This window comes from Pseudorca crassidens, chromosome 3 (assembly GCF_039906515.1).
Source record: "Pseudorca crassidens isolate mPseCra1 chromosome 3, mPseCra1.hap1, whole genome shotgun sequence".
NCBI classification, from domain to species: Eukaryota; Metazoa; Chordata; class Mammalia; order Artiodactyla; family Delphinidae; genus Pseudorca; species Pseudorca crassidens.
The window spans coordinates 159,709,577-159,737,298 of NC_090298.1; the positions used below are offsets into that span (position 1 = coordinate 159,709,577).

Below are 27,722 nucleotides of genomic sequence, written 5' to 3' on the forward strand. Positions count from 1 at the left end.
TAACAAAAATACGATAAGACTGGGTGGATTTATAAACAATCTATTTCTCACAGTTTTGGAGGCTGGGAAGTCTAAGATTAAGGTACCAGCAGATTTGGTGTCTGGTGAGAGCCTGCTTCCTGGTTCACAGACCGTCATTTTTCACTGAAACTTCATATGACAGAATGGACAAGGGGTCCATTGGACAAGCTCTCTGGGGTCTCTTTTATAAGGGCACTAATCTCATTCGTGGGGGCTCCACCCTCATGACCTAATCACCTCCCAAAGACCCCACCTCCTAATACCATCACCTTGGGGATTAAGGCTTCAACATATGAATTTGGGGGAGACACACATATTCAGTCCATAGCAACCACATTTTTCTATCTTTTCATCTGTTGATGGACATTTGGATTATTTCCACCTTTTGGCAATTGTGACTACTGCTGCTGTGAACATTCATGTACAAGTCTTGGTAGGAACACCCATCTGAAATGAGATTTTAAAATCATGAATGAGACTGAATTTCTTCTGTCCTGATTAAACCCTTCCAGTGACTTCCCAATGCTTTTAGAAAAGTATCCAAACTCCTTACCAAGGCATGTTGGATCTGGCTGCCTCCCATCCCTGGCCCCAGATTTTCCCACGCTGGCTCCTTGCCTCCTGCACAATCTCAGCTCTTGTGACACCTTCTCAGAGGGACCCACCTGCTCCAAGAAGCATCTCTCCCCTACCACTCACCTTGTCACTCTCCTTCATGTGATTTGGCTTATCTTCTTCCTAGCAATTGGTGTTACCCAAACTCTTTGTGTTTTTTTTTTTTTTCTGTTATTTTCTATGTGGCTGTCTGCACTAGAAGATAAGCTTCATGGGCGTCTAGCTCTCTGTCCTCCAGAGGACAGCACAGAACTGACACTTCGTGAATAGTGGTTAAGCAAACATGCCAGTACTTTACTGATGTCAGTGGCCTTCCAGGTTGCAGCTGTCTGCTTCCCTGAGAATGAATGGACTCGCCTGGCCCCTGCCCAGAGGGCCCTGTACAGTGATGTGATGCCAGAGAAGTATGGGACTGTGCTTCCCTGGGATATCCATGTCGAAAGCCTGCTGGGATGTCCCATTTTTATCTGGTGGATAAGCCATTGTGCCTGAAACCACAAAGAGAAGACCAAAGCCTGGTTTGTATCGAGAGTGTATTGAAGAGTGAGAAAGAAGATTCTATTCTTTTTTTTTCTTTTGGCCGCACCGCAAGGCATGGAGGATCTTAGTTCCCTGACCAGGGATCGAACCTGTGCTCCCTGCATTGGAAGCACAGGGTCTTAACCACTGGACCACCAGGGAAGTCCCAGAAGATTCTATTCTGATGGAGGAAATTTTTGAGGAAACACAGGCCCACACCATGGTGCTACCAAGTAAACCCCAGTGGTGTGGATCCCAGGAATTTTGGTTTGGAAAGACCCGTCAAGAGGAGAAAAGCAGGTTAGGGAGAAGGCCTGTCTACCCCAATGGAGAAAGTGTGGAGAACACCACCAGCGGCATACCTGTGATTGTCAAAGATGAGATGGTCTCAGTGGAAGAGATCTCAGAGAATACTGATGTTAATCGCCACCTCGTTGGACAGCAGAAAATTCCAAGTGAGCAGGTATTCTATATGTGTAAAGAATATGGCAAGTGTTTTGATCAAAATGAAGACTTTGATCAATATCAAGGAATTAAAAAAAAAACACAACTCTCGGCATCAGCGCCATCTTCTGAGAAACCTCTGCGCCATGAGAGCAAAGTGGAAGAAGCAAATGCTCAGGCTGAAGCCCAAAAGAAGAAAGGTGAAGCAGAGGTCCAAGTAAACTTGTACACCCATGGAAGCCACAGGAGCAGGAACAAGGGAAGCCAGAGGACAGGGACGCTGGTACAAATTGTTGGACTGCTTGCCTACTGTCTAGAACTTGTCTCAGTGGATCTGGAACATCTATGGCCATTCCGATCACCTCAACCACCTTTGAGAGACCCACCTTGCTTGTATCAAAACGGTCCCTTCCTTTGCCCTGGACCTGTGACATTCTGGACTAGTTCTGTTCTCAGTTGTGGCTGAATGTAACATGTGTACAATAAATCATCTCTTTTGCTGTCTTAGCTATAGAAAAAACACACCCACACACACACACACACACACACACACACACACAAGGTGTTTGTACTCCCTGTAAGCAGAAGCCAGCCTCCCTCTCTCACCTGCTCTGAAATGAACCCTGATTGTTCTCCAACCCTGAGGAAATTTGTCGGCAAGTCCCATAGTTTTTCCAGGCAAATGCTCACAGGTATTACGAAGTCCTTTCCAGTTCAATGCTTATCCTGTTTAAAGCCACTTCCTTTTTAAGGCAAGGACACATGGGGGTGGTTTCTGCATTATTTTCCTAAGTTACCTCTTCTCTCCCTCCCGGTGCTGCCTGACTCCTCTGAGGTCAGGAAGGGGATGGTTCAGGGTTCTGTAGGTGAGTGAGAAAAGGAAAGATCAGGAAACGTCTTACTTGATGGGTACAGCTGTAACCAGGTGTTGGTACCGGCTGGCCGTGGGCACCGTCCAAATAATGATCTTCATGGTGAACACTTTGGTGATGGGCAGGATGCCATAGAGCTGTCCCTTCCTCGGCTTCTGAGTCCTCCAAGTGCAGAAGACACAGGTGTGTTCCAATGCCTGTCCTTTCTCCCTGCAGGCATGGGCTCTCGGAGGCAGAGATGAAGGATGTCCTGTCCTTGGATGACGAGGTCCTGCAGGCTGTGTACCAAGACTGGACCCCGCCCAGCAAAGAGCTGCTGCGTTTCCCACCCCTGCTGTGGGTGAAGCTTCGTCGAGATCTGGGTAACTGCTTGGCCAGGCGGCCCGTGGATGGCTTCATACTCCTGGCCATCGCCCACAGGTAGGTCGAGCGGGTTGGTGACACTGTCTAGGTGGGACCCCGAGAGCGAGGACTCACTGACCAGGCTCCTCCTTGTTCCAGATCCTTCTTCACTCCCCATTCCCAGGAAGCCAAGTCCACATAGTGCAGCATTTACCACCAGCTCTAACACAACTAACTGGTTTTTTATTTTTATCATCATCATCATTATTCTTCTTAATTTTGGCCAAGCCCCACGGCTTGTGGGATCTTAGTTCCCTGACCAGGGATCAAACCGGGCCCTCGGCAGGGACAGCACAGAGTCCTAACCACTGGATTGCCAGGGAATTCCCACAACTAACTGCTTTTTTAAATTGAGGAGAAATTCACATAACATAACATTCATCATTTGAAAGTGAACAATTCAGTGACATTTAGCATAGTCACATGTTGTGCAACCATCACCTCTATCTACTTCCAGAACATTCCTACCACCCTAAAAGGAAACCCCGTCCCCATGAGCAGTCACTCCCCATCCCCCCTCCCCCAGCCCCTGGCAACCACGAATCTGCTTTCTGTCTCTATGGATTTGCCTGTTCTGGAAATTTCGTATGGATGGAATCACACACATTGTGGTCTTCTGTGTCTGGCTTATCTCACTCAGCATAATATTTTCATGGTTTATCCACGTTATAGCATGTGCCAGTGCTTCATTCTTTTATGGCTGAAAATATTCCCTTGTAGGGATGGACCACATTTTATTTATCCACTCATTCGTTGATGGACACATGGTTGTTTCTACCTTTGCGTGATTGTGACTAGTGCTGCTGTGAACATGCATGTACAATCTTTTGTTTGAAAACCTGTTTTTCCATTCTTTGGGGTATGTAACCAGGAGTGAAATTGCTGGGTCATACAGTAACTTACTTTATGTTTAACTTATTAAGGAACCCAAATGTTCCTTTTTTTATTATTATTGTTTTATTTTTTTGGTGGACATTTGGGTTTCCACCTTTAAAATATATATATATTTATTTATTTTTGGCTGCATTGGGTCTTCTTGCTGCGTGAGAGCTTTCTCTAGTTGTAGCGAGCGGGGGGGCTACTCTTCATTGCGGTGCGTGGGCTTCTCATTGCCGTGGCTTCTGTTGTTGCGGAGCACAGGCTGTAGGCACATGGGCTTCAGTAGTTGTGGTGCACGGGCTCAGTAGTTGTGGCGCACGGGCTTAGTTGCTCCACGGCATGTGGGATCTTCCCAGACCAGGGCTCGAACCCGTGTCCCCTGCATTGGCAGGCAGATTCTTAACCATCGTGCCACCAGGGAAGTCCCTGTTCCTTTTTTTATTTTATTTTATTTTTTATTTATTTATTTTTTTTTGCGGTACGCGGGCCTCTCACTGCTGTGGCCTCTCCTGTTGCGGAGCACACCAGACGCGCAGGCTTAGCAGCCATGGCTCACGGGCCCAGCCGCTCCGCGGCATGTGGGATCCTCCCGGACCGGGGCACGAACCTGTGTCCCCTGCATCGGCAGGCGGACTCTCAACCACTACGCCACCAGGGAAGCCCCCTGTTCCTTTTATAAAACTGAAGTATAGTTAATGTACAATTTTGTGTTAGTTTCAAGTATACAGCAAAGTGATTCAGTTATATATATATACTGCCATATATATATATATATATATATATACTGCTGTGGCCTCTCCCGTTGCGGAGCACAGGCTCCGGACGTGCAGGCTCAGTGGCCATGACTCATGGGCCCAGCCGCTCCGCGGCATGTGGGATCTTCCTGGACCGGGGCACGAACATGCGTCCCCTGCACCGGCAGGCGGTCTCCTAACCACTGCGCCACCAGGGAAGCCCCAAATGTTCCTTTTTAAAGTAAATTTCTTTAAGGAATAAAAGTAAGATGGGCCGACTGAGAGATAAAGAATAGGTAACAAATAGTGGTCAGCTAAGCCAGCCAGCATCTGGAAGGTGGTTTAGGGTGGACTGGCATTGGGGAACCGCCTCCTAGAAGGCCAGTGACCACCTCTGAGCTCGCCCAGTGTCCCCTTTCTGCAGACAGCTGGCCGAGGTGGTCCGAGAGCGCTTCCTGTCATGGCCCGAGAAAGCCAAGGGTCACGGAGTCTTGGCCGACTTATTCTCAGGGACCTGGAGCCAGGGAACCAAGAAACTCATCACGCTGCCACTTGTGGGGAAACCCCTGAACCTGGACCACAAGGTGAGGTGCCCAGGGCCCCCTGTTCCCCACTTGGAGCCTCCAAGCTGCTGCACCTGCAAGGCAGGGACCACATGCCTCCTTCTGTCCATCATTTCCACCCCAAACTCTCTCCTGACCACCTTCTCTTCTCTACCCCTGGAGGGTTAGATGTCACCTCCGCCGCTGAGCATTATTTGGAGGGTGGCGAGCAGCAGATGAGGACTATGCAACCCCCCTGCCCAACTTTCCAGAGGATAAAACAAAATCACAACATTCAGAAGCATATCCCCAAAGTCATGGCATCCCAGAATTTTAATTGCCTACGCTTTGATTCCTCCTGAGACACACCAGTTTCCTCCCTGTTTTTTTTTTTTTTTTTTTTTTTGTGTGTGTGTGTGTGTGTGTGTGTGTGTGTGTATGCGGGGAGGGGGGTGGGTTTTGACGTTTTCCTTTGTGAATTCCCTGGAACAATCCAATTTCCAGTTATTGGTACCCCCAAAGCAATGCTCATTTTAAAAATAACACATTTTGTTTTCCACTTAGGACAGTAGTGTGTGATTGTTGGAGAACACAGAGAGGATCAAACAGTAAAATAAAACTGTCCACAATTCCCCCTTTTGGGAAGATCTGCTCCTATACTCCCTCCCCCAGGTCACTCACTATTCACACATTTCTTCCCAGTCTTTCTTTTGTTCCAGGGAGCTCTAAGATTTGGGGTCCTTAGCTTGCAAGTCACTACCTCTTTTTTTTTGTCTCTCAAACATCCTCAAGGCTCAGCTCAAATGCCTCTTCCTTCAGGAAATCTTCCGTGATTTCCTTCCTTCTTGATTACTTGTTTTGTTTTGTTTTTTGGCTGTGCCTCGAGGCTTGTGGGATCTTCCCAGACCAGGGATCAAACCCATGTCCCCTGCAGTGGAAGCTCAGAGTCCTAACCACTGGACTGCCAGCGAAGTCCCTTGATTACTTGTCCTTTACTCCATGCTCTCTTCACTCTGAGGCAGAACTCAGACTTTTCAAAAGAAACTTTTAGTTTCAAAATCATTTTAGATTTCCAGACAAGTTGTCACGAGTATTCAGAGAGTTCCTGTGGACACTTCTTTTAAATTCCCCTGTTGTTAACATCTTGTGTAACTGTAGCACAGTGATTTCAACTAGGAAATACACTTTTAAGTAGTGGTTATAGTTTGATTTTTCTTTTTTCTTTGTCTCTCCTCCTGGACAGGGGAGGCCAGAGGCTGGGCCAGGTCTGATTCTTTCTCAATGCTTCCCTTTCTCCTCTCCGGTACCTCACAGATCCTCTCCTGCGGACCCAGAACCCCTGCAGGCTCAACCACATCCTCTCTTTGGGTTGTGGTTTGACGCCCTTCCTGGTCTCCTAGCCTCAGGATCTCCTGCTCCAGTCCCTCCTCCATGGTCAGATGCTTCTGACCATCCAATCTGATCATGCTTCTCCTCTAACACCTCCCATGGCTCCCCAGTGCCCTCTGTCTCCAGTCCAACCTCTTCAGTACCTTTGTGATCTACTCTCTACAACCTCCCTAGCCTCAGTCCCCGCCATGATCCCCCACTCTGTCTTATAATTCAGCCCTTCTCAAACTCTTGTCCTGCTCTCTCCCACCTCCCAGCCTTTGCATATGGCAGTCCCTCGCTATGAAATGCCAATGGTTCCGACACACTTCACCAGACAGACTTCTATTTATTCTGTGAGACCCAGTTTCAATGCCCCTTGGATCCTGAGCCCCAAGCCCCTCCTGTCCCAGCCCAGCCTGTGTGTGGAGGATGGTGTGGGCCATCTCTGTCTGGAATTGTGTCCCCACCCCCACGCCCTCCAGCATCACCTGGTGCCTTGCCTGGCCCATGTTTGTGGAGTGAGTGAATGAGCTTGTGTCGTAGTGGCCTGGCTGCCAGCCCCCTCCTCCTCTGCAGGTGGCCCCTCAGCCCCTGTGGTTCTCAGACACGGTTGCAAACCTGCGGAAGCTGAAGGAGTTACCCTACCACCTGATCCACTCAGGCCGCATCGAGGAGCTGAAGCAGGAGGTGCTGGGTAAGGACCAGACCCATCTCGGAGGGGGCTGAGCAGGTCCCCAACCCTCTGCGGTGCTCCCGCCTTCCAGAGCCTGACGAGGGGGAAGGGGGGAGGGGGAAGTTCAAAATCCTTGTCTCCTTTAAGGCACTGGTTCTCATCAGGGGCGGTTCTGCGCCACCATCCCCTGCCCCCCCGAGGGGACACTAGGTGATGTCTGGAGATATTTTGGTTGTCACGAATGGGGGAGGTATGCTGCTGGCATCTAGGGCTAGTTGATAGTACACAGGGCAAGAAACTGCCTTAGAATGAGAGAGACCCTGTCTATCTATCTGTCAATCTATCATCTACCATCTCTATCTCTATTTATCTACCATATATAGTTGTCTGTTTATCTATCTATCCTCTAACTATCTATCTGTCAATCACCTACCTATCCACATCTATCTATAATCTATCATATCTATCATCTCTTCCTCTCTCTCTCTATAAATATATATAAATATAAAATCTCATCTGTCATATCTCTCTCTCTACCCTCTGTATCTATCATCTTTATATCCATCCATCTAAATGTATCCTAACTATCTATCTACTTACCTACCTATAATTTCTATCTCTCTATCTACCACCTATATCTATCATCTTTATATCTATCCATCCATCCATCTATCTATCAATCTTTTATCTCTATCTCTATTTATCTACCATCTATGTCTGCCTATCTATCTATCGATCATCTACCTGTCTATCTCTCCATCCATCCATCCATTCATTCATCCATCATATTCATTCCTATGATTCTCAACCAGGGGTGATTCTGCTTCCCAAGGGACACTTGTCAATGTTTATATTTTTGATTACTGTGACTGCAGAGGAGTTACTGGCATCTAGTGGATGGAGACCAGGGACACTGCTCTCTACACCCTACATGACGGCCCCACCACAGAGTATGACCCGGCCCCAAATGTCAGCATGGCCGAGAGTGAGAGCCCTTGGGAGAAATGGGGAGGTGAGAACCCACCTCCCAGGATGAGCTGGAAGGAGACGCATGCTCCCCACAGCACCGCGTCTCCTCCCCACAGGCAGCATGAACTGGATTTCCTGCCGGGGCATCTCGGGGAGCATTGAGGGTCTGTTGGATGACTTTGACCTGTGCGCCCCTCACATGGACTGTCCTGAGGTCAGCCTGGTCCGGGAAGCCCCCCAGCTGTGCCGCCCGGCAGTGGAGCTCCGAGGCATGGGTGAGTCAGGCTGAGCGGGCTGGGTCGGGGGGAGGGGTGGTCCACTTTGCACTGACTTCTAGAAACCCACTCTCCTCACCGAGCCACCAGATGGATTTGCATTAGCTCATACGCCTTTCCGTCTATAGCTGAGGGGTTTCTCCCAGCTCCAGCTTCTAGAACTTTGAGCTGAACCTGGGAGAGCTTAGGAGTGAAAACTACCAAGGCAGAGCCGATCCCCTCACCAGGACGGCCCAACATCTTAGTCTGTTTTTTTTTAATTTTGATTTATTTTGATTTATTTTTTGGCTGTGCCGCGTGGCTTGTGGGATCTTAGCTGCCCGACCAGGAATCAAACCTGGGCCCTCGGCAGTAAGGGCGTGAAGTCCTAACCACTGGAATGCCAGGGAATTCCCCCAGCATCTTACTCTGGAAAGGGCCACATAGGAGATATTTCAGGCAAAATCGAGGAAATTATGTTGACACTTAATATAACGAGAGATAAAACATGTTCCCACAGATTTTTTTATTGATGAAATTCAAAATAGAATGATAATAATTGAGCATGACTTTTAAAAATATTTATTTGGTTGCACTGGGTCTTAGTTGCAGCACGCAGGCTCCTTAGTTGTGGCATGCATGCGGGATCTAGTTCCTTGACCAGGGATCAAACCTGGGCCCCCTTCATTGGGAGCGCAGAGTCTTAACCACTGTGCCACCAAGGAAGTCCTGAGCACAACATTTTTGTAAGTCAGTTCTACTCACGAGAAAGATGAGGGGAACTCTTGTTCAGGGGGATAAGATTTTGCTCAGTTGGGGTTCAAAGTTGGTATTTCCTGTCATCCCACTAATTACAAACATCGATCCGAAAACATTAATGTATTTTACAAAAACCATTCTTAGCTCTCAGGACAAATCGTTCAGCTGGATTTGGTCCACACTCTGCCCTAGAACTTTAAGAATCTCTGAATCCTCAGTTGATACTCTGTCCAGGATGGTGTTTCGTTTGTTTGCGTTTTTTTAAATTGTGGCAAAATACACATAACATAAAATTAACCATTTTAATTGTACACTTCTGTGACATTAAGTACATTCACACTCTTGGGCAGCCATCACCACCATCCATCTCCAGAACTTGCTCATCTTTTCAAACAGAAACTCTGTCCCCATTAAACACTCACTCCCCATCCCCTCCTCCCCCAGCCCCTGGCACCCACCCTTCTACTTCTGTCTCTATGAATTTGACCACTCCAGGCACCTCATATAAGTGGAATCATGCAGTATTTGTCCTTTTTGTGTCTGGCTTATTTCACTTAACATAATGTCCTCAAGGTTCACCCATATTGTAGCATGTGTTAGAATATCTTTCCTTTTTAAGGTTGAATAACATTCCATTGTGTGGAAGAACCGCATTTTGCTCATCCACTCATCAATGGACACTTGGTTTTTCTTTACCTTTTGGCAATTGTGAATGATGCTGCTGTGAATATGGGTGTACAAATATCTTTTCGAGACCTTGCTTTCAATTCTTCTGGATATATATCCAGGTGTAGAATTGCTCAATCATCTGATAATTCTGTGTTTAATTTTTGAGGAACTGCCAGGCCATTTTCCACAGTGGCTGGACCGTTTCACATTCCCACCAACAGTGCATAAAATTTCTAGTTTCTCAGCATCTTCTCCAACACTTGTTACTTTCTGATTAAAAAAAAAAAAAAGCCATCCTAATGAGTGTGAAGTGACCAGGATGGTTTTTTATCATACACTTCCAAGCTGGTTCTTTTTTTTTTTTTTTTTTGCCACACCACGTGGCTTGTGGTATCTTAGTTCCCCGACCAGGGATACCCGGGCCCCAGCAGTGAACCTTGGAGTCCTAACCACTGGACTGCCAGGGAATTCCCATCCCAGCTGGTTTTGATTTGAGGGCATTTACAAGGGGTTTTATAAAGGTGCTTAATTCCTATATCCCTTCCGTGGCTTGCTCAGACCTGACAACTGTTGCTTGTCCGAGAAGCCTGTCTGGCCACCACTCACGCTGGACACCCCTGGCCACCACACCCGTGCATATTTCATCATTGCATGTTGTTTCCATCTATCTTAACTCTTAGTTATTATTTCCGCTGGCTTTCTTTTGCATCATCTGTCTGCCTCTGCTCCCTGCCAAATGTCCACCCCTACTACATGGACCAGTCCAAGAGTATGGATTTTGAGTCCCATCATGCTGATTCAAATCTGGGCTCTGCTACTTACTGGCAGTGTGACCTTGCAAGCCCCTAACTATCCCCACCCCTCCCCCATCCTCACTCCCGCCTTGCAGCCTTCAGTTTTCCCATCTGCAAAATGGGGATGTTGGTCGACCCTCCCACCTAGGGCTGCTGGGAAAGTTTTGCTAGTCAATTCATGCTGAGCCTGTCCCCATGGCGCCATCCGAGGATCCCGTTATGGTCATGTGACAGCACCAATGTTTTGACGTGAACGGCCTTGGAGAAGCCATTTCTGTCCTCTGCTTCCCTCATCAGCAAAATGTGGGATAGAACTAAAGTGTGTCTAGGATCCCACCCAAGTGGGAGATACTGGTGCCCATGATCAGTTACAACTTTCGCCTACATTCACGCTCGCCAGCAGTTTTAAACCTCGAAGGGAGTGATTTCCCGGGAAAACAGCCTTGGGCTTACATGCCCAGTTTAAGGGAAGATTTAAAAGCCCAAATCACAGTATGTTCTTTGCAGTGTTTCCTGATTGACAACCTGTGGCTGCCCAGAACAAGGAGGAGGTGTAGGAATGAATGTCCCCACCAGATGGCGCGGCTGAGCAACCATGCGCTCTCACCACATTCCTGTACTGTACGGCCAGCTCCTGAAAGCCCGTTGGTATTCCCTATTTCTCTCATTGCCTCAGGCTCCAGGATGACTTGGTGTGGTGCCATTTCTGTCCCTGTTTTTATTTTAAAAGACTGATATTTTGTTCATCATGGATGAGGGGGCGGGCGCATCAGTTTTGATTTTTTTAAATATTGCATTAAAATAGTACTTATCTTGGTGGTTGAGTTTGTCGGCACCACTTTAACTTTTGTACCCGTGGTGAGTGGGGCACTTGCCCCTGATCCTGGCCCTGCCCCATCCCACCCACCAGCAAACCCAGGCACAGGGCACTGCCACCATTGCCCCAGGCTCCACAGTTAGGATGCTCCAACAACAGGGACAAAATGAACTGTCTACCTTCAATGTCCCTGGTCTTCACTTGGCATTGCAATCAAACGTTGGGGGTCAGATTCCTGCCTCTTACTGGCTGTGTGACCTTGAGTAAGTTGCTTAACTTCTTCATACCTCAATTTTCCGTGTTATACGCTTGGGCACTTGGGATAGTAATGATGATACCTCTGTGTGGTAGACAGAAAAATCTGCCCCTCACCTCCCCACCCCCTGCCAAGATATAGTCACTTCTTAATCCCTGGAACCTATGACTATTACTTTATATGGCAAAAAAAAAAAAAAAATGTGATTAAGTTTCTTGGGATGGAGAGTTTATCCTGGATTATCTAGGTGGGCCCAAAATTCAATCACAAGTGTCCTAATAAGAAGGAAGCAGAGGGAGATTTGAAACAGAAAAAGGGAAAACGTAGAGATGCACAGATGAGAAGGCCATGTGAAAACAGAGGCAGAAACTGGGATGATGTGCTTGTATACTGCTGGTGGGAATGTCAACTGCTGCAGCCACTGTGGAAAACAGCATGGAAGTTTCTCAAAAAAACTAAAAACTAGAACTACCATATGACCCAGTAATTCCATTCCTGGGTAAAAAAAACAAAACAAAAACACTAATTCGAAAAGATACACGTGCCCCAATGTTCCTAGCAGCATTATTTACAATTGCCAAAATATGGAAGCACCTAAATGTCCATCAACAAATGAATGGATAAAGAAGATGTGGTATATGTATACAATGGAATACTACTCAGCCATAAAAAAGAACTAAATTTTGCTATTTACAGCAACATGGATGGACTTGGAGGGCATTAGTCTAAATAAGTTAGAGAAATACAAATATTGTATGATATCAATTGTACGTGGAATCTAAAAAAATACAACATACTAGTGAATATAACAAAACAGAAGCAGACTCACAGATACAGAGTAAAAACTAGTAGTTACCAGTGGGGAGAGGGAATGGTAGAGGGGCAAAATAGGGGTGGGGGAATGGGAGGTACAAATTATTGGGTGTAAGATAGGCTTCAAGGATATATTGTACAACATGGGAAATATAGTCAATACTTTGTAATAACTGTAAGTGGAGTGTAACCTTTTAAAATTGTATAAACAATTAAAAATTTAAAAAGAGTTTGCAGTGATGTGGTCACAAGCCAAGGAACGCCTGAAGCCCCCAGAAGCTGGAAGAGGCAAGGAAGCATCCTCTCCCAGAGCCTCTGGAGGGAGCACAGCCCTGCCGACACCTTGATTTCGGACTTCTGGCCTCCAGAACTGTGAGAGAAGGAAGTTCTGTTGTCTGAAGCCCCCCAGGTTGTCTTGTCATAGCAGCCACAGGACACTAACCCACTCAGTAACTATGAAGTGCTGGAGAAGTGATCATTATTTCTCTAACAGACACTTGTTGGGTGCCTGACACTCAGAACATAGCAATAAACAAGACAGGCATCCTCCCTGCTATCTGGAAACCCAAGGTCTAGGGTAGGAGAGGGGGAAACCACCTGGTGCACTTGAAGTAGGGGCAAGTGTGTGTGGAGCACAGAAAAGGAGGCAGGAGGGGGGCTCCACCCAGGGAAGCAGGGCCCCTCACCTTAACCAGCATCTCCTCTGTTGCAGAGAGAAGCATCCTGTGTACAGAACTCCTGGCCAGCCTCCATTTCTTCGCCACCTCACATCCGGCGCTGGTGGGACAGCTGTGCCAACAGGCGCAGAGCTGGTTCCGGATGTGCCCACACCCTGTGCTGGTGCCCCTCGGAGGATTCCTCCAGCCCCCGGGAGGACCCCTCCAGGCAACCCTCACCGGCTGTCACAAAGGTGCATCTCCCAAACGTAGCCAAAATCCCGCCAGGCCCCTGCCTGCCTGGGGGCAGTGGACTGCAGGTGTTTTGGGCTGCTCTCTGGGTCTCCCCTCTGCCAGCTGGGAAGCCCCAAGGGTGCCATCAGGACCTGGCCCTGCGGTCTCATGCTGACTCGGCTCCCTCTGCCCCCCAGGGACTGTAGATTACTAGTGTAAATACTGCTAATGAGCCCAGAGCGAGGGCATGCCAACTGCCTCTGGGGTTTCATCTCTAAGAGTTCGGTGCCCGTCTTATAGATAGCTTCTGAGATTTACAGCCTAATGCTAGTAAGTCTGGAAACTAGGAACTGGTGCCTGACTGGACCCTGAGAGGCTGGTGGAACTTGTAGGTTCTCCCTGGGACACCAGAATGTCAGAGGGACAAGAGGATTTAGTTCTCTCCATCCATTCTTCAACCATCCTTCCTTCCTTCCTTCCTTCCATCCAGCTGTCCATCTGTCTGTTCATCCCTCCACCCATCCCTCCATCCATTCATCCTTCCACCCTTCCTTCCATCTATCCATCTGTATGTCCTTCCATCCTTCCTCCCTCCTTTATTCCTTCCTTCCTTCCCATCCATCCATCCATTCATCCATTCACCCATCAGTTGTCCGTATTTCCAATAGTCACCCTTCCTTCCACCCTTCTATCCACACCACTTACCTTCCATTTCCCCCAGTTTGCCAACTTCTATCCTCTCGCTTTACCCCTTCACTCACTCAGCCAACTCACCCACCCATCTATCAAATAATTCATCCAGTTACCCATCTAACACCCACACGTTCACTCACCCACTCATCTAACCAGCCACCTATCTGTCCACTTATCCACCTCCATTCACCTCCATTCATCCATCCCTTTATCTGCCCACCCATAATCTCTCACATTAATCACTGAATACAGTTAGCTTTGGTTCAAATACCAGTTATTGTGACTCAGGCCATTTTTGTGCCACATAGCCTTGTAGGGAAAGCTACACTCCCAAGGCACAGAGCTTCCAAATCAGAAATTCTAAGAGATGCTAAGGACAATGCATGGAAGAACTGATTTAGGGACAGCTACTAGAATGCTGTGTTGAGAAGGATTCTGAGACTCAATCTGGTTTAATGGTATATTGGTTACAATACAAGTTCTGATGCTGTAACAAAGGCCAAAGTAGCAGTGGCTTAAATAAAATAGGAGTTATTTTCTCTCACACACAATAGTCCAGGCATAAGAAAAGGTAATATGGTATCTCCAGGGGGTCAGGGACCCAAACTCTTTCAAATTTGTTGCTCTGCCATTTTCAATGTGAGGTTTCCATTTAATGGCCCAAAATGGCTGCTCCAGCTCTTACCATCACAATGGCATTCCAGCCAGTGGGAAGAGGGAAGGAGAAATAGATGGCAGGCCCCTTCCCTTCAAAGGCATGGCCTTGAAGCAGAGCTTACCACTTCTGCTCCTGTCGCGCTGGTGAGAACTTGGCCATCTTCGACTGTAAGGGAGCGTGGGAAAAATGGTCTTTGAGTAACCACGTACTCACCTAAAACCTGTGGGCTGTGGGTTTTATTACTGAAGGAAGCATGATAGAATGGCTATTGGGGGGGCCAAATCACAGAGAGTGCGGTGATAGATTAGTGATGTCTGCCACAGCGTAGGCAAAGGAAGTTACAGCTCAAAGTGAATTTTTTCTTTTTCTCATCTCAGTAGGGAAATGTGCCACTTGTACGAGCTCTAGTCATGTTGAAGTTGAGAAAGTTCCTACGCACTCTGGGCTTCAGTTTCTTCATTTTTAAAATGAGAAGTTTGAGTTCACATTTCCAAGGTCACACAGTGAGTGAGTGATCCTCCCCCACAAAAAGGGAAAAAAAGAAAGAAAAAAAAATCTCATCTCTTCATGCCCTGTCCCGATGAGGTAGAAACACAATTCTGGATTCTCAGACCTGGACTGGCTCTGATTTCAGCACCTCCCCCATCACCTTAAAAATGAGGAAACTGAGGCACAGAGCAGGAAAAGGACTTAATCAGGGCATTCAGAAAGTCTGGTCTCCTGATATTCGGGCTGTTTTCTCCAGTGTAACTCGGTCCCTGTCTGTCTTCAGCGATGATCCAATCAATATCCACCCAGCAGAGAGCCTTGGGCTGTGTTTGCTCAAACTATTAGCAAATATTTTTTTCTTTGGGGCACCAGCCCTTCTTTTCCCACACAGATCGAGCTCAAAGAGAAGTCGAAAGCAGGGTTCTCATCCTCAGCCAATTTAATTCCATTCCTGAGTCTTCTCCAACTGTGCACTCAACCATGCATCACTGACATTTGCGGCTGGATCCTTCTCTGGGGTGGGGCCATCGTGTGCACTGCAGGATGTTGAGCAACGTCCTTGCCTCCACCCATCAGATGCCAGTAGCATCCTGGTCCCCAGTTGTAACAACCAAAAATGTCTCCAGACATTTCCCAGTGTGCCCTGGGGGGCAGAATCGCCGCTGGGTAGGAACCGCTGAACTAGAGACACTTATGACTGAGGAGTGGTTTAGTCCATTTTCCTACCTCAGATCAACATACACATTTCAACCCAGAGTCTTCATCTGGCATCTGACGGCGCTGGCTTTGAAATCCTGGCTCTGCCACTTCTAGGTGTGTGACTCTGTCTGTGCCCCAGTTTCCTTATCTGTGAAGTGAGGGGCCCATTAGAGTACCTCATGGCTGAGCACTCAGACACATGAGCTCTTGTTTCTGTGTGGCTGCAGGCATCACTGCCATGGCATGGAGCCTGGAAGAGAAGCTGCTGGTGGTTGGCACCCAGGAGAGCATGGTAGCTGTGTGGGATATGGAAGAACAGCAGGTGATCCACATCCTAGCTGGACACACAGGTGAGTCTCAGGAAGTGGGGTTTATGATCAGCTTCCTCCTAGAGTCCCACAGCAATCAGTCAGTCCCCTGGGGCCCCTTCACTACCAATTCATTTCTCTGTATTAAAACCCTGACCTTTGTTCCTGCATCAGCTAGCTATAGCCACATAACAAAACACCCCAAACAGGAATATAAATTGGTGCAGCCACTGTGGAGAATAGTATGGAGGTTCCTCAAAAAACTAAAAATAAAGTTTCCATATGATCCAGCAGTCCTACTCCTGGGCATATATCTGGACAAAACTATAATTTGAAAAGATACATGCACCCCTATGTTCATAGCAGCAGTATTGAAAATAGCCAAGACTTGGAAACAACCTACTGTTCATTGACAGATGAATGGACAAAGAAGATCTGAGATATATATATATATATATATATATATGTATGTATGTATGTATACACAATGGAATATTACTCAGCCATAAAAAAGAATGACATGATGCCATTTGCACCTACATGGATGGCCCTAGAGATGATCATACTAAGTGAAGTAAGGCAGAAAGAGAAAGACAAATACCATATGATATCATTTATATGTGGAATATAAAATATGACACAAATGAACTTATCTACAAAACAGAAACAGACTCACAGACATAGAGAACAGACTTCTGGTTGCCAAGGGGAAGGGGGGCAGGGGAGGGTTGGATGGGGAGTTTGGGACCAGCAGATGCAAACTATTATATATGGGATGGATAAACAACAAGGTCCTATTGTATAGCACAGGGAACTATATTCAATATCCTGTAATAAACCATAATGGAAAAGAATATGAAAAAGAAAAAACAAAACCCACCCCAAACAGAGTAGCTTCAAACAATAGTTGTTTATTTAGCTCACCTCTGTGACTGGGCAATTCAGGCTGGGCTCAGCCAGGCAGCTCTTCTGGTCTCAGCCAGGCTTGCTCATGCATATGTAGTCAGTTATGGGGCATCTGGGAGCTGGCTGGTTCAGGACGTTCTTAGCTGAGACAACTCAACTCTGTTCCACATGATCTCTCATCCTCCAGCAGGTGAGCCTGGGCAGAGGCAGGGTTTCAAGAGGGCAAGCAGAAGTGTATAAGGTCTCTGAAGGCCTGGAACTGGCCTTGGAACTGGCACCCCTTCACATTCCATTGGCCAAAGGAAGTCCCAAGAACAATCCAGAATCAATGGGTAGGGAAATTTGCTTCATCTCTTGATGGGAGGAGCAAAGTCACACTGCACAAGGTATAGATCTTGGACGGTAAAGGATTGTGGTCATTTATGCAATTTGTCTACCACAGTCTCTCAGAGCCTAAGTAACGTTTTCGCTTCTACAAAACCATCACAGCTATGGTTGATTCATTCCAACAATTATTGAGTGCTTACTGTGTACCAGGCCCTGATCTGAGGCTGAAGAGAGACAGATCGGGGCCGAAACTTGGGTGAGGGGAGTGAGGCACACCCCTTGGGTGTAAAATTTAGGAGCATCCCAAAGTTAAAAAAAACTTTGTCATCATGATAATATTTCAATGCAATGTGTTTATTTTTTATTTATTTATTTTGTTTTGGCCGTGCCACACAGCATGCAGGATCTTAGTTCCCCGACCAGGGGTCAAACCCATGCCCCCTGCAGTGGAAGCATGGAGTCTTAACCACTGGACCGCTGGGGAATTCCCGAATGCAATTATTTATTTATTTATTTATTGGCTGCATTGGGTCTTAGTTGCAGCACGCGGGACCTTTCGTTTCGGCGCACGGGCTCTTCCTTGCAGTGCATGGGCTTTCCTCTAGTTGTAGCGCACAGGCTCCAGAGCATGTGGGCTCATTAGTTGTGGCGCGTGAGCTTTAGTTGCCCCGCCGCATGTGGCATCTTAGTTCCCTGACCAGGGATCAAACAGGCATCCCCTGCATTGCAGGACGGATTCTTAACCACTGCGGAATGTCCTGCAAATGTAATTTTTAAAAATGTTTTTAAAAATCAAAAAATTAATGCAGAACAATCCACGATGAATAAACATCAACCTGTCTTAAAGACAGGATGAGTAATAGTGCTGTGTCAATCCACACTGGAGAGAGAGGCAAAAGGAAAACTCAACAATTTGGTACCTCCTTAAACTTTGCACCTGAGGTAAGTGCCTTACTTGCCTCACCCTGATCCCGGCCCTGAGTCAGATCCGTGTATTTGAGAAGGCAAGCCGGACAAAAATGTAGTTACAAATTGCAATAAGTGTAATGAGGAAAACACAGTGTCGTGAGCTACAATAACCAAAGTGACTGACTTAGGGCAGTTAGGGAAAGGATTTCTCTGAGCAGGGACACTCAACCAAGATACAAAGGCTATGAATAAGTGTGCAAAGGGCAGGAAGGTAGAGCATCCCAGGTGTGGGAAACAACCAGTGCAAAGACCCTGAGAAGATGAGGTTGGAACATGGATAGAGTAGGAAGGAAGCTGTAAGGCTGGTGCTTAGGATATTGTATCAAATGAAAGGAGCCACTCACAAAAGACTACATTGTATGTGATTCTTTTATATGAAATGTCTGCAACAGGTAAATCTGGAGAGACAGAAAGCAGTTTAGTGGTTGTCAGGGGCTGGTGGAAGGGGGATGGAGAGAGACTGCTAACGGGGACGGGGTTTCCTTTTTGGGTGACAAAAATGTTCTGGAATCTGATAGAGGTGACGTTTGCACAACATCGTGAATGTACTAGTATCACTGATTATACAATTTAAGATGGTTTAAATGATAAGGGGAGAAAAGGGAGGGAGTGACAGTTTTTGAGGTTATGAAAATACTCTAAACCTAGCCTGTGGTGATGGTTGCACAACTCTGGGAACGTTCATTTCCCAGAACGGTGAATTATACTGTTGTACATGAATAGGTGAATTTTATGCTTGTGAATTATATCTCAATAAAGATGTTAAAATATTACATGATTGCAATCTCAGTATGTACATGGTTTTATCGTTTTTTTCTCAACATTTTGCCATAAACATTCTTTTGTCTTCATGGAATCTTTTTAAAAACAACTTTATTGAGGTATAATTTACATACCATACAATACACGTGTTTTAAACATATAGTCAATGATTTTGTAGTAAATGTATCAAATTGTGCCACCATTACCGTAATCCTGCTGTAGCACTTTCCATCACCCCAAGGAGATCCCTCCTGCCCCCTTTGCAGTCCATCCCTCCTCCCACCCCCAGCCCCATGGTAACCACCAATATGCTTTCTGAGTCTACAGGTTTGTATTTTCTGGACCTTTCATATAAATGAAATTGTATAGCATGTGGTCTTTGGCATGGGACTTCTTTCACTCCACGTAACATTGTCTGAGTTCATCTGTATTGTTACATGTATGGTTAGTTTTTCCTTTGCATTGCTGAGCCGTATTCCATTGCATGGAACGAACAGAGGTTTTAATCCATTCATCACTTGAAGGACATTTACACTGTTCCCAGTTTGGGGCTGTTATGAATAATGCTGCTGTGATTCACTGAATCTTCATCTTTATAATGCTAACTGCACCAAAAATATTTCATTTCTCTCGATAGATCGTGTTCCAGAATTTATTAAACTATTTAAAAATTTTTTGGGGCTATTTAGGCTATTTGTAGTTATCTGCTATTTAGATAACACTGGGATGAATCTGGGATTTGTTTGTTTGTTTTTAATTAATTAATTTATGTATATTTATTTTTGGCTGTGTTGGGTCTTTGTTTCTGTGCGAGGTCTTTCTCCAGTTGCGGTGAGCGGGGGCCACTCTTCATCACGATGCGCGGGCCTCACACCGTCGCGGCCTCTCCCGTTGCGGAGCACAGGCTCCAGACGCGCAGGCTCAGTAGTTGCGGCTCACGGGCTTAGTTGCTCCTTAGTATGTGGGATCTTCCCAGACCAGGGCTCGAACCCATGTCCCCTGCATTGGCAGGTAGATTCTTAACCACTGCGCCACCAGGGAAGCCCGAATCTGTTTTTACTCTTGCAAATATTTTTCCGTTCTGTTGAATATTTCTAGTGAGTGGTATTCTTGAATTGAAAGGTATGAACATTCTTAGGGGTTTTGAGAAGTGTTATCTTATTGCTTTCCAAACAGATTGTAACAGATTAAAACACTCTCCAACCCCAAAGCTCCCAGCATTACATGTTTTCATTTTACTCTTTTTGTCTGAGGGGTTGGAGCGGGGTGGATACTGACAGAGTATCTGTCAAATAAGATTCCCTCTATTTTATCATCATCAGGATAGCTATTTTCCTAGAGGTCTATTCAATCTCTGTATCTGTGTGTGAGAGCCATCTCTTCAAGACTTGAGCCCATTTACCAATGGTGACCTTGATTCATTTTTTAAAGTCCTCAAACTCTTATTATTTGTAATCAGAAAAACTCAATAATCTATTTGCCGAAAAAAATGAAAATATTATAGACCTATATAATAGGGGAAGTGAAAGTTTCCGATCCTGTGACAGCAATGCTGGAGGTGGTTGGTACTGGCTTGTGAGAGCTGTCTGAAATTTTCAAGAATTTGGTGAGGTGATTGTCAAACACAACCATTCTTTTTTATAAATTTATTTTTGTATTGAAGTATAGTATATTTACAATGTTGTGTTAATTTCTGCTGTACAGCAAAGTAACTCAGTTATACACATATATACATTCTTTTTTTTTTGCGGTACACGCGCCTCCCACTGTGGTGGACTCTCCCGTTGTGGAGCACAGGCTCCGGACACGCAGGCTCAGCGGCCATGGCTCACGGGCCCAGCCGCTCCGCGGCATGTGGGATCCTCCCGGACCAGGGCATGAACCCGTGTCCCCTGCATCGGCAGGCGGACTCTCAACCACTGCGCCACCAGGGAAGCCCTATATACGTTCTTTTTTGTATTCTTTTCCATCATGGTTTATCCCAGTATATTGAATACAGTTCCCTGTGCTATACAGTAAGACCTTGTTGTTTATCCATTCTGTGTGTAAGTTTGCATCTACTAACCCCAAACTCCCAGTCCATCCCTCCCCCACTTCCCTCTCCCCCTTGGCAACCACAAGTCTGTTCTCTATGTCCAAACACAGTCATTCTTAAACATTAAATTATAGAAACATACAATTAAATAGATTATATTAAAACAAGGTAATAAATACCCAAAGCTCATCACTTTCTAAATATTTTACCACACTCTACTCTTATGTCTCTTCTTGGCTGTTATATCCATGGGATGGAAATGATGTGTTACTGACCATCTCTTTACAACTACATATATATATATATATATATATATATCTCCAATAACCAGGTTGCACAAGCTTATATGACTATATATAACCATGGTCTTTTTTTTTTTAGTTAACATCACATATTTTGCCTCTTTCCATATCATGTATACATCTCTAATTCACTTTAGCAGTGATATAGTATCCTATGTATAGGGATATATTATAAAGCATTACTATTTATAGAAATTTTGGTTGAAAAATACCGCAATTGCAAGAAATAAAAGTCACCCCTAATACTGCTGACATATGAATTCTAAAGTAAAATTCCCTTCCTTTACTCTCCCCTCACCCTTCAGTGTCCCCCTGGAAGTGATCAGTGCACACAGTCTGTTATATGCCATTAGCAATTTTTCTCTAGGCTTATGCAGACATAGCTCTGTCCTTTGAGCTTTCGTCAAAAGTTACATCATGCTGTTTTATATACTGGGTTGCAACTTGCTTTTGTTGCAGTAGGTTGTAACAATGTTTTGTGGTGATTGAGAGCCTGGGCTCCAAGCTGAGATCCTAGCTCCATTACTTATTAACCATGTGGCTTTGGATAAGTTACTGTACTCAGCTGTGGCTCAGTTTCCCCATCTATACAATGGGATAACAACAGTACCTCACGACCTGTCATGAGATTAAAAGAGTTTAATGCATGTTAACCACTTACAACTATGTTTGGCACACATAAAGCACTAAGTATTGGCTGTTGTAATAATAATTATTATTAGGTGTATGTATATATCCATTTTATTATTTTTAATGCCTGCCTAATATTCTTTACATGGATGTACCCTATTACTTAACCAACTCCCTTTTCATTGACAGGTTGTTTTCAGTTTTCTTTTTTTTTTTGCGGTACACGGGCCTCTCACTGTTGTGGCCTCTCCCATTGCGGAGCACAGGCTCCAGATGCGCAGGCTTAGCGGCCATGGCTCACGGGCCTAGCCGCTCCGCGGCATGTGGGATCTTCCCGGACCGGGACACGAACCCGCGTCCTCTGCATCGGCAGGCGGACGCTCAACCACTGCGCCACCAGGGAAGCCCTCAGTTTTCTTTTTACACAGACAGCGTTGCATTTAAAGTCCTTCTCCATCTTCACACACTTATGCTATTATTTCTGTAAGACACATTCCTGGAAGTGGGATTTCTGAGTCAAATTGTATGCACATTGTTCCTTTTCCCCTCTTTTTCTTAGCTTTTTATTCTAAAAATAACTGTAGACGCAGAGAAAGTTGCTGAAATAGTACAGAGAATTCCTGTGTACCTTTTATCTACCTTTCCAGGCTGGCAATGTCTTACATAACTATAGTATATTATCAAAACCAAGATATTGCACATTTTAACTTTTAATAAATGTCACCAAATTACCCTTCTGCAAATTTATATCAACTTGTACTCCCATCAGCATGGTATGAGATTAACTGATTTCTTGCACCTTTGCCAGCAAACTCCAGCAATTAATTCATAGTTTTTGCCACTGCTATGGATAATAATGATATTGGTATTTCATGTTGCATTTTGTGACTACTAGTGAGATGGAACATCATTTTCAAATGTTTATTGTCCACTTGTACTATTTCTGTAAATCTTTTGTTATATGATTTGTCCAATTTGTAAGTTGTTTGCGTTTTTGTTGCTTATTTGTAAGAACTCTTTGTTTATTAAAGAAGGTCTCCATTTATCTGTTATATACTGCAAATATTTCCTCCTAATGTGTCATATGCCTTTCAATTTTATCCTCCTGAAATTTTACACTTTTATGTAATCCACTTTGTCAATTTTTCCCCTTTATGTCTTCCAAATTTTGTTCTCCTTAGAAAACTATCTCTCCAGGAGTATGAAATCTTCTCTTATAATTTTATTTTGGTTTACTTTTTGTTTATTAATTTTAAATACTTCCTGGATGATGATAACCTTTTATACATTTCAATGATCTCTATTTAATACAGATTCAACATTTGGGCAATTGATTTAATCCCAACCAGTTGTTACACTCAGTTTAGCTTTGCCACATTCCATTATTTGTAATTTGGATATGTTCTAATCTATCCATCTTTCCTTTGGGAAACCAGGGAATTTCTAAGCCAGCAGAGGTTATGGTAGTTGGAAGGTCAAAATGTTCCCAGCTAATATACTATCCTCCACCCTGGCCTGCTGCAGGAGGGGTGAGGTGTGTGAAAGTGTTTGCCAAAGGATCGCTTGCCATCTCTACCTTGAAGGATCACACCCTGTGCTTGTGAAACTTACTCTCTAACCAGGAGAAATTCACCATTTGAGATGGAGGCTCAGAAGGTCCCACTGAACCTCAGATCTCGAGCCTTCATGTGGATGAAGCAAAGAAGGTTGTGCATTCAGCATCTAGCTCAAAGGTAACAAACACTTGCCCCGTTTGCAAAGTAAAGCTGAGACCAGAGCAGTCAAAGATGGCATATGGTGTTTATATAAGGAGGGGCTCCCTGATATGGGACAGGGGGACTGTAAACAGAGGTACACAGCTACTTGAGAGAGTGCCATAAAGGGCTTCAAAACTTATAGTTGGATTAGATGATCTTGATAGATCTTTCTGATCCTAAGGGTTAAGACCTTTCACCATTTTTAATGCAGTCATTTTTTTAGTGCTATAAATTTCCCTCTGAGTACTGCTTTACCTACATCCCATGAACTTTGATATGTTATATTATCATTTACATTCAGTTCAAAATATTTTTAGCATTTCCCTTTTGATTTCTTCTTTGATATATGGGCTATTTAGCAGTGTGGTATTCATTTCCAAATATTTGAGAGGTTCCCCGATAGTGTTCTCTTATTTTTTTCCTAATATAATTCCATTTGCATTATGTGAATCCTTTCAAATTTATTGAAATGCTCTTTCTTGGTAAATGTTCCACATGCATCTGAAAACAATATGTTTTCTGCTGTGTTACTCCATTATGTCAATCATAACTCTATAATCTGATCATTTTATGAATAGAAACACACAACAGAATAATGGGTTAAAGCTTAGCAATTAAAGGCCAAATCTGTATCTAAGTCCCAGTTGACTTCTTTGCAAGCTGAGTAATCTTGATTGTATCACCTCACCTCTCTGCCTCAATTCTTCCTCTACCTCATGAGATAATGAATGTAAAACACCCTTCATAGTGTTGGGTACATTGTAAGCAACAAATAATTAATAGCTATTAATTATTCTATTTTATTAGTAATTGATGGTTGTTAATGTAAGTAATATTGGTAGCTTACAAACTATGCTGTCCAAAGTGGAGAACCACCAGCTAGATGTGGTTATTGAGCACTTGAAATGTGGCTATTCCAAGTTGAGATGTGCTGTAAGTATAAAACACACAGTGGATTTCAAAGACTCAGTATCATGAAAAAGTAAAATATTTCAATAATAATTTTATATTGATTACATGTTGAAATGATAACATTTGGATATACTGGGTTAAATAAAGTATATCATTGAAATTGATATCACTTGTTTCTTTTTACCCTTTTTAAGGTGGCTAATAAAAAATATAAAGTCATGTGTGGCTTGCATTATATTTTTATTGGACAATGTAGGCTTCAATATTACAGAAGTGTGGGTTGATTTCAAGACTGATTATAGAAATCAGCTTTGTTATCAGCAAAAGTTTGGAAAATACAGTAAAGAAATAATATATAATAAATAATTGCAAACATTACCATTATTAACATTTACATGATTTTGCTTTACATGGTGCATGTGTGTGTATGCACATGTGCATGTGTGTATGAAACAAAATGGGGATAAAACCATATACACAGTTGTTTTAAATAAATTTATTTATTTTTGGCTGCATTGGTTCTTCATTGCTGCGTGAGGGCTTTCTCTAGCAGTGGAGAGTGGGGGCTATTCTTCGTTGCAGTGTGCAGGCTTCTCACTGCGGTGGTTTCTCTTACTGTGGAGCACAGGCTCTAGGTGTGGGCTCAGTAGTTGTGGCGTGTGTGCTCTAGAGCTCAGGCTCAGTAGTTGTGGCACATGGGCTTAGTTGCTCTGAGGCATGTGGGATCTTCCCAGACCAGGGATCGCACCCATGTCCCCTGCATTGGCAGGTGGATTCTTAAACACTGTGCCACCAGGGAAGTCCCTAAGCAGTTTTATAAAGCTATTTTTGCCCATAACTTTAAACATTCTTCAAAAACAGCATGATTAGTGATTTCATAAGATTCCGTTGCATGGCTCTGCTGTAGTTTATTTAACTAATCCCTCATTACTGAGCATGTAGGTTGTTTCCATTTCTTTGCACTTTCAAATAGCTGAGGTAACTTTCCTCGTACATATATCTTTGTGTGTATCTCTCCTTATTTCTTTAGTGTAAATCCCACAAATAGAATTAATGGGAAATGTTTACTATTTAAATACTTTTGGGGGTAAGGTTAAAAATGAAACCTCTTTAATTATTAATCAGCAATTACTTGGAATGAACATATAGGCACATGGCATAGCTGACTGTTCTTCTATTTTTAAAACTTTTTATTTTAGAACAATTTTAGATTTATGGAAAAGCTATAAAGATAGTAGAGAGAGTTCCCGTATGGCCTTGTTCCAGCCTTCTCCAAAGTCAACATCTTATATAACCAGTGTACATTTGTCAAAACTAAGACATTAATATTGACAATTACTATCAACTCAGTTCCAGAATTTATTTGGATTTTATCCATTTTTTCATGAATGTCCTTTTGCCATTCCAAGATCCAATCCAGGATCCCTCCCCCTTCCCCACTCCTTTTTTTAAAACTGACAGAGTGTCGACGATAAAATGCATGAACTATAAAAAAAATAGGTCTTAATATAGCCAATATTTTGTAATAACTGTAAATGGAAAGGAACTTTACAAAACTGTACAAAGATAAAAAATTTTTTAATTGCAATGACAAAAAGAAGAGGTCTTGCATTCAACTCTGGAAAACTTGCAGACTAGGTCTCCCTCTGACATGGCTCTTTCTTTTCATCATTCCTTTAGATCAATGCTTGGAATCTGGAAACTGAAGAGCTGATTTTCCATATCCTGGGGGATGCCTCTGACCCCTGGGTGTGCACGGCAGTGCTGGCTTCCAGGGCCACGTTGCTGACGGTGTTGCAGGGTGACGTGGTCAGTCTGTGGAGTTCAGCCACAGGAACACTGCAAAGGAAGCAACATTTGTCCAGCATCAAAGAAGAAACAATAACCTATGGGGTCTCAGTCCAGAAACAAAGAAAGACGGTGACCGGGTCCAGCAAGGGCTCCATCTCTTTGGTAAGCAAATTGACTGAATAGGATGCCAACATTAATTCAGCTCCAAAATGCTCAGATGGCCTAGAAGTTGCGAGAAACCATCTCACCTTTGATCTTTTAATAAATGACACTGGGCTTCTTCATTCTAGGGATCTGCAATTCAGCGCAGTCCAGGAAACATCTCTTGGTGTCTCCTGGGGGCTGGCCAGTGTGGGCGATTGTTGGTGCTCAATCCTGCTGGGGATGATCTGGGAGGAAGTATAGAATGTGCATCAGAACTGTCCCTGCTGAGGGGTCAGGAGCTGGGGTTCTATCCACCAGCTCCATCAGTGGTTAGGTGAGGGCTGCTCCCAGGAACATTAACACAGAGGCCAAGTGTGTGGAAGGATAGGGTCAGAAAAAACAACCCAGTGCAGAGTTGCAGGTGTGTGGTGAGCAGCCTTCGGGAATAGAGGAGTATGCTGAGGAGATATGGATGGGGCACCAAGAGTGAGTTATATAGAAGTCGTAGGCGGAGGAACAAGGGCAGCTTGCCAGGCATTGGAGGGGCTGTAGAAGTATAAGAGTCCAGCCACATCCTCAAGGAACTCAATCTGGGGAGGGAGCCAGGTTTGCCAATGACTTATAGTGACACAGAGTAACAGGGTCTGTTTTCAGTAGAGGTAGAAATAGTGTGTTCTTGGCTGGGGGAAGGAACAAATACTTCTGAAAGAGGCAGTATGGGAAGGCTTCCCTCCGGGGCGGGGGGAGCCTCAGAAGAAGAAGGATTTCCAAGATGAATAAGGGAAGACGGGGGGAATAGGGGATATCATGGTGGGAAAGTAGGAACACGCCTGGTGTTATAGGGAAAAGAGAGGTGGCGTGGAAATGGATCGCAGATGGTCTTGTATGTCCTGTTGAGGAAGTGAGAGTTCGAGGAAGGGAGGAATATGGCCACTAAAGAATCATCCCAAAGCCCCACATTTCTGGACCTCATACCTTGTAGCCTCCCTGAGCAATCAAGGCACCAAACACGATCGTGGAGGACATCCCCAGCCCTTTCATCAGGCC

The 27,722-nt window shown here is 44.6% G+C and overlaps 1 protein-coding gene across 1 annotated transcript in view; it reads left to right on the forward strand.

The window, feature by feature from the left end:
* NWD1 (NACHT and WD repeat domain containing 1) overlaps positions 1–27,722 on the forward strand; it is a 60,676-nt gene that overhangs the window by 24,787 nt on the left and 8,167 nt on the right. The window contains 8 exon segments of the mRNA XM_067733121.1: positions 2,688–2,891; positions 4,911–5,070; positions 6,976–7,093; positions 8,158–8,316; positions 13,116–13,313; positions 16,060–16,182; positions 23,596–23,804; positions 26,421–26,692. Of these exon segments, the coding sequence (XP_067589222.1) occupies positions 2,688–2,891; positions 4,911–5,070; positions 6,976–7,093; positions 8,158–8,316; positions 13,116–13,313; positions 16,060–16,182; positions 23,596–23,804; positions 26,421–26,692 (1,443 nt within the window).